Source organism: Tubulanus polymorphus, chromosome 7, assembly GCF_964204645.1.
Source record: "Tubulanus polymorphus chromosome 7, tnTubPoly1.2, whole genome shotgun sequence".
Taxonomy (NCBI): Eukaryota; Metazoa; Nemertea; class Palaeonemertea; order Tubulaniformes; family Tubulanidae; genus Tubulanus; species Tubulanus polymorphus.
Window position 1 is genome coordinate 20013854 of NC_134031.1, and position 16812 is coordinate 20030665.

A 16812-nucleotide genomic window follows, 5' to 3' on the forward strand; every position below is an offset into this window, starting at 1 on the left:
GATTTATACAATCGAAAACGATTATTTCTTTAAAATCCCAAGCAGTGAACATGGATCCTCAGTAGCCAGAAATAACAAACCAAAACATTCGTATCATTTTAATATATCTATATATTATCAATCAACTTTCTCAAAATATTAAATAATTTATCATCAGCAAAATTTGTAATAAATTAAACAACAATAAATCAGTTTTTCTTGGGCCAGTTGCTCAAAGGTTGGTTAGAGTTAACCAGTGGATACCGTAGTTGACATAGTGACAATCAAAAGTTCATTGTTACTATGGTATCTATCGACTGGTTATCTTTAACAAACTTTTGAGCAACTGGCCCCTGGACGGAAATATCATTCTTCGAAAGAAACAACAGAATTTGTATATAAAACATCAATTGAAATGAATATTTGGACGGTTGGAGAGATTTCTGCAGTTATTCAGAAACCACTATCGCTCGCAGCATAATCTTGCATTGTTCAGTAACATCCCCTCGTAAAGTCATTAGAATACTGGCTTCCATCGCTGTGTTCGGCTAAAATTCAAAAAGGCGTAAAAACAAATTACTATTTCGATCAAAATTCGATTGTATTTCAGTTTTTATTCAGGGAGTGGTTAAATAAACTTACATCATGACCAGCAGGAGGTGTCCACGTAAAGACGATAGGTTTCTTCGTACCCGCTTCAATCATACCCTGCAAAATACACAAAAATAATTGCAGTAATAATAGTGGAAAGTTATAGATTTATTCAGAGAATGGGTCTGATGTTGATCCCAAACATACCTTCTGTGGTTCTACATTGAAACCTTTAGCTTGTATCGCCGTTGGATTATCCAAAATAAATTCACCATTCTGCAAGAAAATGATCGAAAATTCGATTCATAAACGAATCAGTAGATAATAAACGAATCGGTAGATTAGACGAGAAGATACACAATATCCGTGATGACGAGAGAAATCCCACAATAACGAAGTCAAAATTGAAAAATTCTATATCAGAATGATTGTATTTGAGGAGCGATGTATGCCTGATGATGGCTAAAAGTTGTTAGCTTTGTTATTGTGGGATTTCTCTCGGAATCAGTAGATCCGTAAAATCCCACAATAAATGAATCATAGAAACAAAAGTTTATCTAAAATACTAGAAATATTTTGGGTAGTTGCTACCACCCTTGTTCAGTCTAAGACTCTTCAAAAAGGAGAAGACAAGTGATTTTAGACTGAAGAATGGTGGGTTGTAGTATGGGTATCAGATTTGCCAACAACAAACAAATATTGAAACATATTCAAAACGGATGAATAGGTATAGATTCAACAGACATTCAAAAAACACGCAAGATTTAAGTAAACAGAGACGTGAAAGAGAAACCTCGCTGGTTGACGAACACAGGATTCTTTTATATTCAGGTATTAGCTCGTCAGGGGTTGGTTCTACAGTCGAGTCTATAAGATAAACCAGCTTTAGGCTATACGATAGAATGATACCTCGTTTCTCCTAATCAGCCAGGTAAATTTATAAGCCGCAATAAAAATTTTTTAAATCAATGTGCGGGGTAGATTGGTAGCCAGCTGGGTCATCCTATAAGCTCAGCAGAAATGAGAAACAATTGATCAATTTTGTTTAGCCTTAAAGCAGTTTCTGAAGTGGAACTGTATTCCCTGATTTGATGTGGAAATTAAATTGAACCGCGACGATTTTGAAAGTGAGTAGACAAGTTTCTGAGATGTGACTGGAGTAAAAAACAGATATTTACACAGAGAAGAATCGATCATGATTTTATAAAGATGACTATGAAAATTTTTTTCTCCTTTTAGAAAACGTTAATTACCTTCTTTTTATCCTATAAATCCCCCCAAAAATATACACAAATCAAAGAAAATTGTGAGAATAATACAATCAATTAAGAACAAGTTTTCCGTGCAAAGCTAGATAAATGATTAATCAATAATTATAGATTAATGTGCATCTTTAACCAATTTAATGAGAATGATTGATTAGTGTTTAAAATGATTATGAAAGTGAGTGAATTTTTTATAAACGATTCAAAATACATTTTTGACAAAATCCGTTTACCTTTTTCTGACTGACAGCCATCGTACGAACGCATCCTACAAACACCTCACCCTCACCCGGGATATACTCATCATCCTTCATAACCGACTTACAAGTCACTAAAAATGACTTCGCGTAAGTCTTCTCATCTTCATGAAAAAAAAAAAGAAACTGCAGAGATGTTTTTCTTCCGCTTTGGTGTCATTGATAACAATATCAAGCATAAAGGACAAGCTGGGACAACCTCTGACCAAGTGGACTAGTTCTATTGGTCTACTGGTTAGCACGCTTGGTTCTACGTACGAGACCCGGGTTCAATCCCCGGTGAGTGCGCATAAATTCACTTAATCATTACAACAACATCACAGACTACCGAGCCCAGAAAATTAAGTCATGTAAAATCAAAGACCTTACCTTCTTCTATATCTGTTACTGGTAAAACTGATAGCGATTCTACATCAGTTTTAAGTTCATCTCCTCCACCCATGAACATTATATGTTCCTGCGCTGTTCCTATCAACTGTATATAGTGTCCGGCATCCTGAAATCACACACGACATAAAGAGAAAGCTTAGTTTTTTACATATTCAAGATCTTCCCCAAATCGGACGAGTGACTTAATGAAAATATTACCTGGCCAAATAACGAAACGACCATTCCATCGCTATAAAACTCACTCGAATGATCGGGAGCAAATGTGATCATGATTTCACGAGATTCACCTTTTAAAAACAAGACGTTATTTGAAGAAATTCTGTTTTCTAAAGAATGATTTGAATTAGCGGAATAGCACGCGACTCACCGGCTGAAATGATGCCTTCAGATGGGACGCAATCAAAAACACTTTTACCAGAATAATTCTGTGTACCTGCACAAAATATTCAAAATCATAGACTCAAGACCCATAGACTCAAATATATATTCAAATTTGTCCAACAACGGGGTGGCCACTATTATTTTCACTTGCTTGTTACCCAGCTTTTCCCTGACTATACCCTGACACGGGGTACCCTGACTACACTATACCCTTGTTTTCCCTGACTTGATCAGCTAAGAATCCGATCAATTAACACAGTCAAATACATATGACACAAAGAGTTTGATTATACACACGATAAAGCAATCTCAACAAATTTCCCTGACTTATCCCTGATTTTTAGCTTTTTTTTACAAAATTTCCTGACTATCCCGACTTTTCCAGGTACCAGTAGGTAGCATCACCCTGAACAACTGACATCTATGAAGATATGTATGATTTCACGTATAACTAACCCACTACAGTCTGTTTCGCGGGATCTGGTTGTTTTATGAATGCCGGTATCACCTGCGAGTCTTGATATCGTTTCAATGAATTACTGTCGAGTTTGATCGCGAATTCAACGGCTAACGTCGATATATTTTCAATCTAGAAATACAAACGAAACATACGTGGCATTTAGGCATCACCAGCAAGGGGAATAATGTGGTAAATTATCAATTATTGAATTAATTATCAAGGATTGTAAATAAAAGCAATTCTATAAAGCTTGGGAACCGCTTTTCAAAATATCTTAGTGAGATCCCCTAACGCCTTTACAGTAGAATTCATTGTAAATTAAAGTTGATCGATTTGATCGAATATAAAGAGGTTCTCTATACCAAAAACTAGCATTCAAAATCAATGACAACCAATAAATCAAAACCGATAAAAAGGACATATTACCTTGAATGGTCTTTCGACGTATTCTCCGACGAGGACGGCTCCAAGGTCTACAACACCTTCGACGGTCAGTTTAACTTTTGGAGCAACTCCTTTCCCGGTCAGTGTTATGTGTAATGTTGAATACGGTGTCGAAACTTTCAACACTTCATAATACTGTAAAACATCGCATAGAAAATCAGCGAGCAGAAAATACAGACGTGTAAAAAATTCAGTATAATCTCTGAACACAACTTACGATATTATTCTTCGTCGGGGTAAATGAAATGAGTAGAGTATGAGTTCCGTCTGGAGGTAGTGATCGTAGTGCGTTCAGCAGTAGGAATGGACCGTTTGTATTCAATATACTCGACGTGAGCTGAACACCAGAAATTAAGGTTAAATCATACACATTTTTAACGAAAAATTTTACACGTTTTGAAAAAAACAGCAGATTGATTTTATGGGAATTTACTTCGATGGAATTAATTTCGAGGCAGTTGTAGCGATGACTAGCTGTCATCACACGGAGTAGAAATATTTCAAACATTTTGTCAAATAAGGGTGAAACAATCAGCTCAGTGGAGAACCAAGTATTCTCTGATTTCTTGAAATATATACACGTACAAACAAAAGGATACGTCTAAAGTTTTATCGGAGATATTCTGTATCGAGATCGATTTGATGACGTTTTGACCTTTAGATACTTCTCCGAAATGAGTCGTCGTACGTCCACTGTCCGAGATGACGACGAGCTCTGGTTTAATTACCGGACAATGTACAACCAGATACAAAGTATTGTGAACGCTGAAACAAAGTCAGACAAATCTAGAAGAGTTTGAGTTTAAAACAACCTTGAACAGTTCTGAAGATTGCGTTATTTGAAAACATCGACTCACTTCCACTATTGTATTTTAAAACTTGACTACAGAATCGATTTATCAAAACTCAACCAAATACTATGGAACAGGATCCAGGTCTACAGTTTTTGAGTAAGAATTGACTTCAGGTTTAAAACGTAGAAAATCTGAACTCTATCATCAGATGTATGGAACTGGATGCTGGTCCAAGGAGTAACTATCAGCGAATCAACCAACAACTTGTTCCTCCCACCCATTAAACTATACCTGTACGGCAATTCACCCGGTTTTCCACACTTTCCTGATCCGACATAACACGGTATAACGTATGTGTTAAAATCACCCTTATACGTGCGTAGCAATGCTCCATGAGCTTGAGAATATTCATCGGAACTGTGAGAAAAACAAATCAATCAAGCTTCAATATCGGAGACTTTCAAACTTGAAACCGCGAAAGATTTTCGAGAAAAAAGACTTACTCTGAATTGATTTCATCTGGTTTCGGCATTTCGACAGGTTCAGGTCCACTAACCAGTAGATCAGACGGAGCGTCTTTTTGCGTCTGCGTCTTTGATGATTTACCTTTCGCCGATGAACCTCGTTTTCCACCACCGGCTGCTTTCTTCTAAAATCAGCAGCAGGTTTAAAAACATGAATTATAATCACGAATCTACATCTAAATAATACTTGAAGTGACTAAAATATGGAACGAATTCAAATCCCCACTGATTTCACACAGAGATTACTGGTAAAAACCAAAACAAAAGGGTAACAAGAGCTCCCCCTCTCACCCATTCTATGCCTATCTCCCTCCTTCCATTCTTTCTTGCCCCCTCTCACCTCCCTCCCATTTACCCTCTCTCTCTATCACCCTCTTTAGGGGTGGATCTAGGAAATTCGGAAGAAAAGAAAAGGCCGTTCAGATGAAGCAGCTACGGCATTTCTTTTGGGGTCCCACCATCATTCATTATCAGAAGAAATACATCCGGTAATATGCAATTTCCAAAAGAATGACCCCTGAGACCACCCTCTAAATCTGCCCCTACTCCTTGACTTACAGTAGCTTCCTCCTGTTTTTCATTTTCTCTCTGCACAGCCAAATGATACTCTTTCAAAGCTTGTGCCTCCAGTGCTTTGAACATCACCAGCGCCGCTTCCTCGCAAATTGTTCTTTCACCGAGCGTCGGAGCAAATCGAACTTGAACGCGTATTTTCTATTTACATTACAAATAAACTCATAAACTCAAAGATGAAGAAATTCGAGTAACTTTTTTTGTCAATAAGTGATGGTTGATACCTGATTCGGCTCCACTGTGCCGACTGACGGAGATACAATCAGAGGTGCACCTGCAGGCACCACGAATTCAAATGAAGTCGGACCAACAGGAGCAATTTCACCTAAATAGAAAGCTATCGGTTACTTCATGTCAAAAATAAAACATAAACCATTATAAGCTCAAATTTTCTTTTTATCAAATCCTTCACACTAAAAAAATGAGAAAATGCAGCCCGAACCGTTTGTTTACTTTATTCACCATTTAGATTATATCCCAAGTCTTTGTCAGGAATACTGTCAATTCAAAAGAGAACAGTTTGCTGAAGATGACTATTAGGATATAGTCAAAACGTTGAATAGATTATAGTAGCTCAAGGAAACAAAGCTGACTTCATCAATAGTTATTATGTTCATTACCTTTTCCAATTCTAGGTACAGGATGCGTAAACTCATTCATATCCGTATGATTATTAATAACGTGTATTGATTTCGTTGATACGTCGTTCAAACTGGTTGCGGCAAAATGTACGATCTGATGAGATAACTCCAGCGGAGGATGAACTCCGACGCCTTTACACTGAATCTTGAACTGTCTAGAAATACACAACAAAGAAACAACCGTTTTTACTCTTATTTTCAATTTCGAAGCCGAATAATTAATGAGATATGAGACTCGTCGATACCTGTTGATCAAAGACTTGCACGTTAATTCAAAAGAAAAGTTCCTCGCTTTCTTCGGACTGAAGATGATATCGAGTTCAATAGTTTCTAATGGCAACAACGTTCCAAATCCATCATTCGGCTGTACATCGACATACTACAATGGATGAATACAATGAAATTCATATCCAAGATATAAAATGCATATTACAAGCAGGATTTACATGCAATTTAATGATTCTACTTACATCAGGTAAACCAACGAACCCGAATTTCTGTGGCAAGATTGATTTGTTCGTCAGTTGAACGGTTGTTTTCGTAGATTCATGAATCGTACAATGACCGAAATCGATTTTCGTCTGGTCGAATTCCATGTCCGACGGAGTAACAACGGCGTGAACTACAAACGGAACTGGCTGTGTCTGGAATGAGGAAGAGAGAAATCAGATACATCAGGAAATTATCTCTCAATTAATAGTCTGGAACCATAACTGTTACAATTAATCCTCATCACATTCACAATGATTATCAATTATCTTTAGCCTCAATACAGTTTCAATTGTCAGTATGTCACTTGTCCACTGGAAAACTTTTACCAATCTATGAGAAACTGCAGCCCCTGGTTTATAACAATAGGACAAAACTTTATAGTTACTGACCTGATCTGCGACTCTGATGATCATTGGAGCTTCTAAAACTCCAGTTTCGCTATCAAAATATTTCAACGCTTCAGCTGGAAGTGTTTGCCTGAAATGGATACAAAGAAATAGGTTTCATTCCCAACACATATTACGATAACATACATGTTTACGAAATGGATTAGATCTGGTTAAACCTCGGAAGGAACTTTAGCTGAGCCGAGAACTGAGATTGAGCCTGGATGTAACCGGTTTTTGGGAGCAGTTCGATATGATTTTTCAACTCTTTACAGACTTCAAACTTCAATCTCAAAGCAGTCGTCGCTCTGGAAAATAACAAGATAACATGATCATCAAAGTTTTCAGGGTGGCCACTTTCCACCCATTTACAAATCCCCCCCTGAGTTTTCCCTGATTCTTCCATGTGATAACACAATATTTCCCCGAGTGAATCAGAGGTTTGAAATGTAACAATTCATTTATTTTTCAATCAATGACGTACTGATAAAGAAACATGTGGTCAACAGCATGATCAGAATATCCTGACTTTTCCTGGGTTTTGATAAAATATGTCAAATTCCCTGATTTTTTTCTAGATTTTCTAATTCCCAGAGATTTCCAGGTAAGTTTCCAAGGTGAATATATCATCTGTTGCTGAGCAATAATTCAAACTCACCGATTATTAACAATGATAGTATCCTGGTACAGTCGATCGTACATACAGATCTTTAGATCAACGTTTTGTCTTTCGACCCAAACAGGAACGTCGATAGCGTTTGCGATAGCGTTTACATTGATCTGAAATTCAAACATGTTTTTACAGGACTGATAGACTGATATTCATCTCAGTATTTCAGAGATAAATTAAGATGACATTTGTTGATTTAGCAATCTATTTTCTGACAGTTTCGAACTTCATCATCAAAGAAACAAAATAACATAATAATGATAATAAATTGTTAAATCATCAACTTTGGGTTTTGTTCATTGATAAATCTTCGGGGCCAATTTGAAAGATAAGATTTCAACCCGAGATTCACTTGGACTTTCAAGAAAAAGTCATCATTGCTTACATTATCTGAAGGTGGGTCGGAAAATGAGAGAATGAAGTCGACGTCAACTCTTCCGGGTATCGTCGGCTGCCAAATAATCTCTAAACGAACTGATGAAAACGGTCCGATCTCTCCGTTAGAAACCTGAAATCACATTCAAGATTATCGATAAAAATGCAAATAACTCTTCTCACGATAATGAACACTGATAGATGATGGAGAATTCAAGATGATATCTGCCGGCAACGCAAATACTTACACATCCGATTTGCATGCCGTCTAAAGTTGAGAAATCTTCGATTTCACTCATCTCATGTTCCAGTAATGGTGGCGACATGTCTCTCATTGTTTGTTCTTCCTCAGCTTCCTTCTGCTCTTCTCGTTCTTCTTCACCTCCTCCAAACTCTTTACCATCGATGCTTCGATCGGTTGCCACATCTTCAACTCCAGTCTCACTGATTTCTAAGGCGCCTCCTAAAAATCAGTTTTAAAATTGGATTCTTTCAAGATTTTAACATTTAACAGTGTTATGGATTTAATGCTCCATTTCATTTCAAATGCATGGTGCCTAAAAACTGAAATTATTTTCAAAACATCAAAATCATGGTTCGTAGGCATGTAAAAATACAGAAAACATATTAATACATTTTGTCTACTTCAGAAAATAGTGGCTTTTTTCTCTGGTTCAACTTGAGTGAAAGCAGAATTTTTGGCAATCTTTCAATAGTGTAAAATGGACTGAAAATCAGAAACTATTTTAGGTACTGGTGTGTTGCGTAATTCAATGCGCTTTAGCATTGTTCAGAATGAAATAGACATTAGGATGTTCCGGTTATCTAAAACTTACCGGTTTCATCGGATCTTTTAGTCCCTGGTTGATCTTTTTTCTCCGTGAGTTCATCTGATTCTGCAGACAATGGTCGATCGATATCGGTCATCGTCTACGAATAAATGTAAAATACATGGACAACTATCAACATTATTTACTAGTTAAAATCATCTAAGAATCCATACACACCTCACGTCCCAGAGAAGTTGTGGCTGATGTTACCGTTCGTGGTTTTAAAGCTGAAATTTGAAAGAAAGTTTTTACTATAACTAGGATTTCCCAGAAATTTCTAGGTTTTAAATGTTCCGAGATTTTAGGCAAAATTTATCAAATTCCCCGAGTTTTCACTGATTTATTTGTAGACTTTTCTGGAGTCATCCAGATTTTCCTCGTCAGCGGCCACCCTGTAAACCAGCGGCCACCCTGTAAACTGGCCCTCCCAGTTTGTGTTTATGTAATTCAAGAATAAACGCCGTCTTTCAAATACTAACCAGAAACTTTGAAGAAATCATAGCGTGTTCCGAGGGCTCCGTTGTTCGTCAAAGTGAAACAGCGTTTTAAAGTCTCTCCGATCACAGTCGTTCCAAAATCAACAGTTTTTATATCAACTGACAACTAGAAAAAATAAATTTCATGGATTTATTTCAAACATATCATATTTTGGTGACTGTGCTTGCAACGGACTCAGTGGCCTCAGATTACAGTATTGCTTCCCTCTGCTCGAGAAAATATGTTTGAAATTTTCCCACTCGAATTCATTGTCAACTGCCGCGGAATTTGCTTGCCTCAGAGAAAACTTCTTGGTCTCGTGAGATCTGATGCGAGCAGAGTAAACTGTATCTGTTTGTATTAACGGTGTTTAAAGAAGATTGACTTACATCACACTTTTTCGTTGTACATTGTAAAGGAATTGAGAATGGTCCGGTTTGAGCCATGAAACTCACTTCACCGAATAAATCCTCGTTTATCTGAAAAAACCGTAAAATTATTGAATTCGTCGTCGATAGAATTTACAGTAAAATCTCAATTATTTATGAATGATTTTGACGTACCATCGGTTTGAACGTAACTAGCATTTCACAGGTTAAACCAGCCGACATCTGACCCGGTGGATCAAAACTACAAGATACGAATCGTAAGCTGTAATCTATTGCAGTGGTGAGATCGACGTAAAGTACTCAAATCTATCAGATTTTAACTTACTGTATTTTGATGAAATCTTTCAGATGTTCAGTAATACCGATCAGTTTACAGTAGTTCACACTGTAAGACACATTCGTCAATGTTACTCGCTTTTTATACGATTTGCCGACATCAAAATCCTGAAATATCAAAAAGGAATATTTTTTAAAATTACAGCTATTTGAAGTGAGCATACGCAGCCCGAAATAAATCGAGGACCAGGACTGTTACACCCAGCCCTATGGCTCCAGATTTTTAGCGGGGTCTGTGAACTATTATTATCAGGGGCATTCTTTCAACTCACCTTAAAATGGATAACAGATGGTTTACTATAGAAAGCGACCCCTTTAAATTCTCGACCGGCTGCTACTTGTTTTTGAATGATCCCTGCTCTCTGTTTCTCCAAACCGGCTTGAAGTATTCCCTACAAAATATTCACGAAGACTTTATCAAAACCGAATGATTTCAGTGAAATACTACAACTTTGGATGAAATTCCGGACGTTTGATTTGAGTTTTTGCGCACCTGTTCCATTTTGCTGCCACCCGGAATCGTGTGAACAGCGACGACATCTTTCGGGACGTTGTAATGTTTGTGTTGATCCCACAAACCTTCGAATTCTGGTTCAGCCAGATTCACTGCACTTTCAGCTACAAACAGAATTCAAATCAGCGATAATAAAAGGAATTTCGGACAGCATGAAAAAATTGCAATAAATCTCCAAAAACATTCAAAGAGTGATACACTTACATTCTGAATCCGAGTCTGGAAGATCTTGCTTGCTTATCGCGCCACTAGAGCGCGCTAAAATCGGCTCATCTTCATCTTCAGATTCGGCAAAACGTTTATCACTAAAATCAGGTAATGACGACTGAAAAGATAATCGTAATATATTTCACATTTATTCAATGAAATGTTCAATGTTTTGACTAGAATTCGTGGAGAAGCCATATTAACCTGATGTAAAACAAATGAATACAATGAGATGAATAGTATTTCATAGGTTAACAAGTATATTGATGCACAAGCTTTTACTACCGTGTCATTTCCTATAGATACTGTAGTTTATTCACTCACCTGATGAAGCTACAATACACTAGAAGCAAATGCTTGTACGTCAAATTAACTAGTTAAAAGTACTGTTCATTTCATTGTATTCGGCTAGAATTGAAATGCATCTTTGATAATGCATTAGTTTATTCCTAATGAAATCTCGAGGTTCTGTAATGAAATTCTTACCTTCAATGCGTCCGATTGGCGGTTAATCTGATCCTTGAAAATTTTCAGATCCTTTTTCTTACGCCGAGGAATTACCTGAATATGATAATCGCCAAATAATTAACTATTCAAATCTTTAGGATAGGATAGGATGGGATAATCAATTTGTATAGTGCCTTGTACTACTATCAAGGGTGCTCTCTAGAAACAGGTGATGACTTGAATAGAAGTGTCCTGAGCTTGCTGGGAGAGCGACAGACTGGTGTTAGGGTAAAGGAGAAAATTTCCGAAATGCATGTCCACTTAATATCAGTACAGGATAAATCCACTGAATTCAATCTCTATATAATAATGTACCTTGGACGGGTCATTTTTTGGGTCGATCCACAAACACGGCTGTTGTTTTTTACGTTTTTGCATTTGTTGTTCTTCTTTCAGAATACGACCGGCGATTTCGATTTGATTCTCTCGTTGTTTCGCTTTGAATAACCTACGAATAGATAATTACGATTCGTAATTCACAATCCAATTCTTCTCACTCCACACCTTCCCGAGACTCTACTCACTACGTCCCCATCGTGGTTCTAGAGCGATAGAAACTTACTGTTTTTGTTTTTCGAAGTCTTGAATACGTTTTTGTTTCATCATGATTTCATCAGGATTCCCACCGTCGTTGATAATTGATGCACGTTGATCGTCTTCCTCGTCTTGTTTCTGACGAGCGTAGGCTTTATCTCGCGCGTGAATTGCTCGTAGATTTTCCTACAAAATATAGCAAAATATAACAATGATCACACTGACTGGGACCAGGTCTGAGAAAAATTCATCCTCCTTATCAGCATGGCCACTTTTATTTAAATTGCTTTTCCCCTGACATGCACGTTACTTTCCCTGACTTAATCTGCTTAGAATCCAATCTAATAATACTGTCAAATACATAAGACATATGCAGAAACTATTCTATTTTACGAGTAATCTCGATAAATTTCCCTGAGCTTTAGAGTTTACACTGACTATTCCCTGAATTTTTTGAAGAAAAGAAAATAGCTTATTCCTGATTTCTGGGTTTAGTAGTCACCTGCTTATGTAACCGGTAACTGACAACTGGGTCAGTCAAATACAAACCTGAACAAAACCTGGCTAGACCGGTATAAAGTACAATTTACCCCTGGGGATATCTTCTTTTTCGTTACCTACTAATTCACCTTGATATTTAGGAATCAAACAATATGAATTGTTAAGCCCAGAAAAACTTACCCTGTTTGCTGATATGTTAGATTTTAGTGATAACAGGGCATCAATTCTATGATCTCTATGCGCTGAATCTGTCTCATCTTGTTTCCTTTCTTTCTGATTCCGTCTAACAAAAACAAAGTAGATTCAACTCAGTTAAAATCGAAAATTACTGATCTTTTTCATTTTGCAGAAATAGCTTCACAATGTAGTGAGATTTACTACTGTACATTAAAACATACTTAGCCATGGAATTTTTGAGGAACACATTAGCGCGATCCTGACTCTTTTTCGCTTCTTCTTTGAAATGGTTATGACGTAAAGACATATTTTCGTGCTGTGCTTCAATCTCGCTGTAAATATTAGAAAATTACGACATTTTTCGAAGCTTCTATTTGAAAATATCAATATCGCGACAACTGAGAAATACAAATTTACAAGAGTTACCTTTCCTTTTTCTTGTAAATTTTCTGGGAATTTTTCGAGTATTTCTTTTCCTTTTTCAGTCGATTTTGAGCGACTTCGTTTCGTTGTTCGAGATATTGAATTTCTCTATTCTGCAGATCGTCCTCCTCCAGTTGGTATCGGCCCTGATTAACTTGAGACTTTGCCAGGTTATATCTGTAAAAATGGTCGGTAGTTCTAAATTATGTTTTGACTTTCTATTTAATTACTTAAATCTTAATCCAATTGTCTGATTCTCGTATAGATATTCTGTTATTTCATTTTGTTCCTCAGTACGCCTGATGATGACTAATAGTATTTAACCGAAACATCTTTGACTGAATAATTAGGGATTTCTCTTGTCATCCAACTTACACTTCGTATCTTCTCGACTCATTAATTATTTACTTACTCGGCTAATTCTACTTGATATTTAATCTTTCCCTCTAATTCCAGTTCAGCTTCGATTTCCTTCACTAAACGTTCGTGTTGATTGCTCAGACGACAGACGGCGGCGCTGGAAAAACGATTCCGAATTCAACTTTCTGATCTGAGAGCGCGGCTTAAACCTCAATCCCTACAGCCATGTATTCGTACTTACACATTTCCATCCACTTCAGAATTTTGAATCTCTTCGAAAACTTCATTTCTTTCCGTTTCGAGTGATTGTAATTTCTCGCGACACATACTCAACTCCTCTCTATTCAAAACACGTAGAAAATATCGAAATGAAATGTCATCAGAAAATCATATTTTCAAGGATTTGTTTTTGAAGAGTTTTTTTTTACCGTGTTTTCTGCAGTAAATAATCACATTCCTGGACTCGTTCGTTCAACTGGTCGAGATACCGACGAGTATAAATCATTCCAACTCGATCGTCGTGAGTGATTTTAGACGGCGTAGCAACAACTTCTTCGGTCGTACTAAAAAAAAGCAAACGACAACAATACAAGCCGTGTTGCTAATGTCTGATTGAACTCGGCTCGAGAGGACGTAGTAGATATAGGTGTTAATACAACCGGAATTGACGAGCGGCTGAACTAAAACATCGATTTTTAATCTATTTTCACAGCATCGAAGGATTGCCCACAAAGTCTCGTTTAAAAGGGGTGGATAATGCTGGAAAGTGTCACCATTTACATCAACTATAGCAATATGTCTCCAAGCTTACAACACATGAGGTTTTTCAAATCATCATAAACTATGGTAGGCCTATGTAGGTATGGACACATTGTTAGGCCTAACATTCAAAATTATAAAGTCACTTTTTAAAAGTCACTTTAAAGAGATTTTCTCATATAGCAATCCAAAGAACAAATGATTTTCTACCTGACCGAAAAAATGTCATCATCTTCTTCCTCTTCAGCAGCTGGTACCGGTAACGAAGCATCATCACCGAGATCATTATTGTCATCATCGATTATACCTAAAATATCCTCTTCATTTTCATTCTCATCAGTATTCGCAACGTTCACAGCCAGCTCTGTATTCGTGTCCATCTATTAGGAAAAGATTTAATTAAAGGGCCTACAGACCTACCGGATATAACCTCACATGATTAAAATCTATCATCAATAATTGTTAATTCTATTGGAATTGAATTTTTTGAATTGTTGATTGGTTACTTTTTTGATAGATTTACTTACACTTCACGATCTTTGACTTTATGAATTTGAAGCGACTTCGGGAAGTTTAAATTTCGATAAACTGCGTTCAATCGTATAAGAATTAGCAAAATGGGAATTACTGTAGCGCGAATCTATCGTCAAATTCCGATTTTAATGTTTTCCGTAATAGAATTTGTTTACATCGGCCATCTTGCTTGTTACTAACCGGAGAAATAGACTGGTTGCCGGTCTAGACTGCGAAATAGAAACACTGGAACCTATAACAACAACATAACCCTATAAAAGACCCGGCAGGAACTGATTACAAATTTTATTAGGCATATATCTAACCAAAATGACCCGGCCGCTGCGAAGAAACAAAGTATCATTTTTGTTTAGCCTTGAACTTGGAATTATTTATGTCACTTTTAGGCATTTATGAGAAATAAAGCTAGAGGTTTTCATCAATAAATGTTAACGTTTTTATCCTTCGATTTCAATAAATTATTCTAAAATTTAAGAAAAAAAAACAGGCGGTGGCTAAATTAGGAGGGGAAGCTGTTGGGAATCAAGTAATTTATTTTTATGGCCTCATTAAAGTTCCACGATTGTTCAGCTGGCTACTGGCGCGTGTTCAACACGGCAGTTGAACCTTCGATAACTCCATTCAACAATAACGAGACACAATTGCGGTTTTTCAGAGTTGGTTGATATCATTCACACGCGCTATTGATCACAATTGGAATACGTCACCGGCTGACCACAGTGCGTAAGCATAGGAAATCATTCACCTCCGCTCTCTCACACTGTGCAGACATGCTTCCGTGGATTCTCCTGGCGATCTTCGCTGCGCTCCTGTTCCTGCTTCCTGAGGAACGACGTCTTTATGTCTTATGTGTTACTGTTCGTCTCTGTGCTGTCCTGTACTGTTCCGTGTTAATTAATCCGTTCTATTTTTCAGGAATTAACCCGTTCTTTATTTCAGGGCCGATTTCTCTGTCGAATTTCAACGTTTGCTGGAACAAAACTAATGTCCGAAAGCGTCAGCTCTCCTTCGCCGGTCACGTGTCGAGGATGTCAGACAAAGAGTCGGTCAGGAAATGGCTGCCCTCTACACGCCCTCATACGGAACACAAAACCAGGATGACGAGGCCACACTCTCCCCAAGTATCAACAGAGTGTGCTGGGTGACGTCAATGACGGGCAAGTCAGTCGAATTGCACGGGTTAAAAATGGAGTGGTTAAGCTGGACTGTCTACTAGTATTCATTGATTCCTTTTCAGGGATTGCTTCGGACAAAGATTTAGTCTTGTCTTCCTTTGCGTTCTAGCATTCATTGATTCTTTTTAAGGGATTGCTTCGGGCAGGGATTAATTTTCCTGTTTCCTTTGCGTGCTAGGATTCATTGATTCCGCGTGGGTTGCTTCGGGCAGGGCTAAGTCTTGTCTTCCTTTGAGTGCTAGTGCGGGCAATCCAGTTGCGCTGCCCTATTTTTGGCTTGGGTAATTTGATAGGTTTGTCACCCGGCACACCCTGTCGGTAAATGGTGAAAGTAAGGCGTCGTCATCCTGGTTTTCACGTTTTGTGTGAGGACGTGTAGAGGGCAGTATATTCCTGGCTGGCTCTTTGTCTGGTGTTCTCGGCATGTGACCGGCAACGGAGAGCTGTAAAGCTTTCGGACATTGGTTTTGTTCCGTACCAGATTTTCATCGCTCTTCTCTTTTTTTATATTTTAGGATTCCCAAGATGAAGAAGAAGATGCTGAAGGCGACTACAACGAAGACGATGCCGAAAAAAGAACGCTGAACTCAGCAATATTGAAAGTTAAGTTGATACACATGTAAATTACGATGTATGATACAGAAAGCATTGTGTAACTACAGAATATCATTCTTTTGCTCATTTCAGCTAAACTTAATCTGGAAAGGCCCAGCGTGATATCAACCTGAAATCTACCCACCAGAAGAGACTCCACCTTGATTAAACCAACCACCGAAAGACCTGCCGCAACCGAACCTGGCAGTCTCGACCTCATTCTGAATAGGCAACAGGAATGCATACATACCGGGACATAAAGCTAAGTTGATT

At 37.6% G+C, this 16812-nt stretch overlaps 1 protein-coding gene across 2 annotated transcripts; it reads right to left on the bottom strand.

Annotated features, from left to right (window-relative positions):
• Positions 1 to 130: 130 nt before the first annotated feature.
• LOC141908873 (cilia- and flagella-associated protein 74-like) lies at positions 131 to 14933 on the bottom strand. Of its 2 annotated transcripts, XM_074799131.1 has the most exons (43): positions 14764 to 14933; positions 14447 to 14616; positions 13906 to 14040; positions 13719 to 13817; positions 13530 to 13634; positions 13121 to 13294; positions 12916 to 13026; positions 12698 to 12800; positions 12045 to 12202; positions 11798 to 11930; positions 11462 to 11536; positions 10973 to 11093; positions 10748 to 10872; positions 10527 to 10646; positions 10244 to 10362; positions 10093 to 10159; positions 9919 to 10008; positions 9532 to 9655; positions 9230 to 9279; positions 9059 to 9152; positions 8471 to 8685; positions 8233 to 8355; positions 7836 to 7957; positions 7357 to 7485; positions 7181 to 7268; positions 6770 to 6943; positions 6545 to 6678; positions 6279 to 6454; positions 5883 to 5983; positions 5644 to 5799; positions 5065 to 5210; positions 4853 to 4978; positions 4367 to 4532; positions 3985 to 4104; positions 3750 to 3902; positions 3320 to 3452; positions 2850 to 2915; positions 2681 to 2769; positions 2462 to 2588; positions 2069 to 2196; positions 778 to 846; positions 622 to 687; positions 131 to 527 (listed from the first exon to the last, which is right to left on the bottom strand). In XM_074799131.1, exons 2-43 carry the CDS (start codon positions 14614 to 14616, stop codon positions 429 to 431), a joined length of 5079 nt encoding a protein of 1692 aa, XP_074655232.1. In that variant the 5' UTR covers positions 14764 to 14933; the 3' UTR covers positions 131 to 428. The 2 variants fall into 2 exon arrangements, with proteins under 2 accessions (XP_074655232.1, XP_074655233.1); XM_074799132.1 differs by lacking the exons at positions 131 to 527; positions 622 to 687; positions 778 to 846 and adding an exon at positions 1781 to 1835.
• Between the last annotated feature and the right edge of the window lie 1879 nt (positions 14934 to 16812).

Coding starts and splice junctions, on each gene's coding strand:
- LOC141908873 (XM_074799131.1), bottom strand. CDS start 14,616: ATGGACACGAATACAGAGCTGGCTGTGAACGTTGCGAATACTGATGAG. Junction 10,363..10,526: donor CATCTGTTATCCATTTTAAG/GTGAGTTGAAAG, acceptor TTGATATTTCAG/GATTTTGATGTCGGCAAATC. Junction 9,280..9,531: donor TGATTTCTTCAAAGTTTCTG/GTTAGTATTTGA, acceptor TTCAAATTTCAG/CTTTAAAACCACGAACGGTA.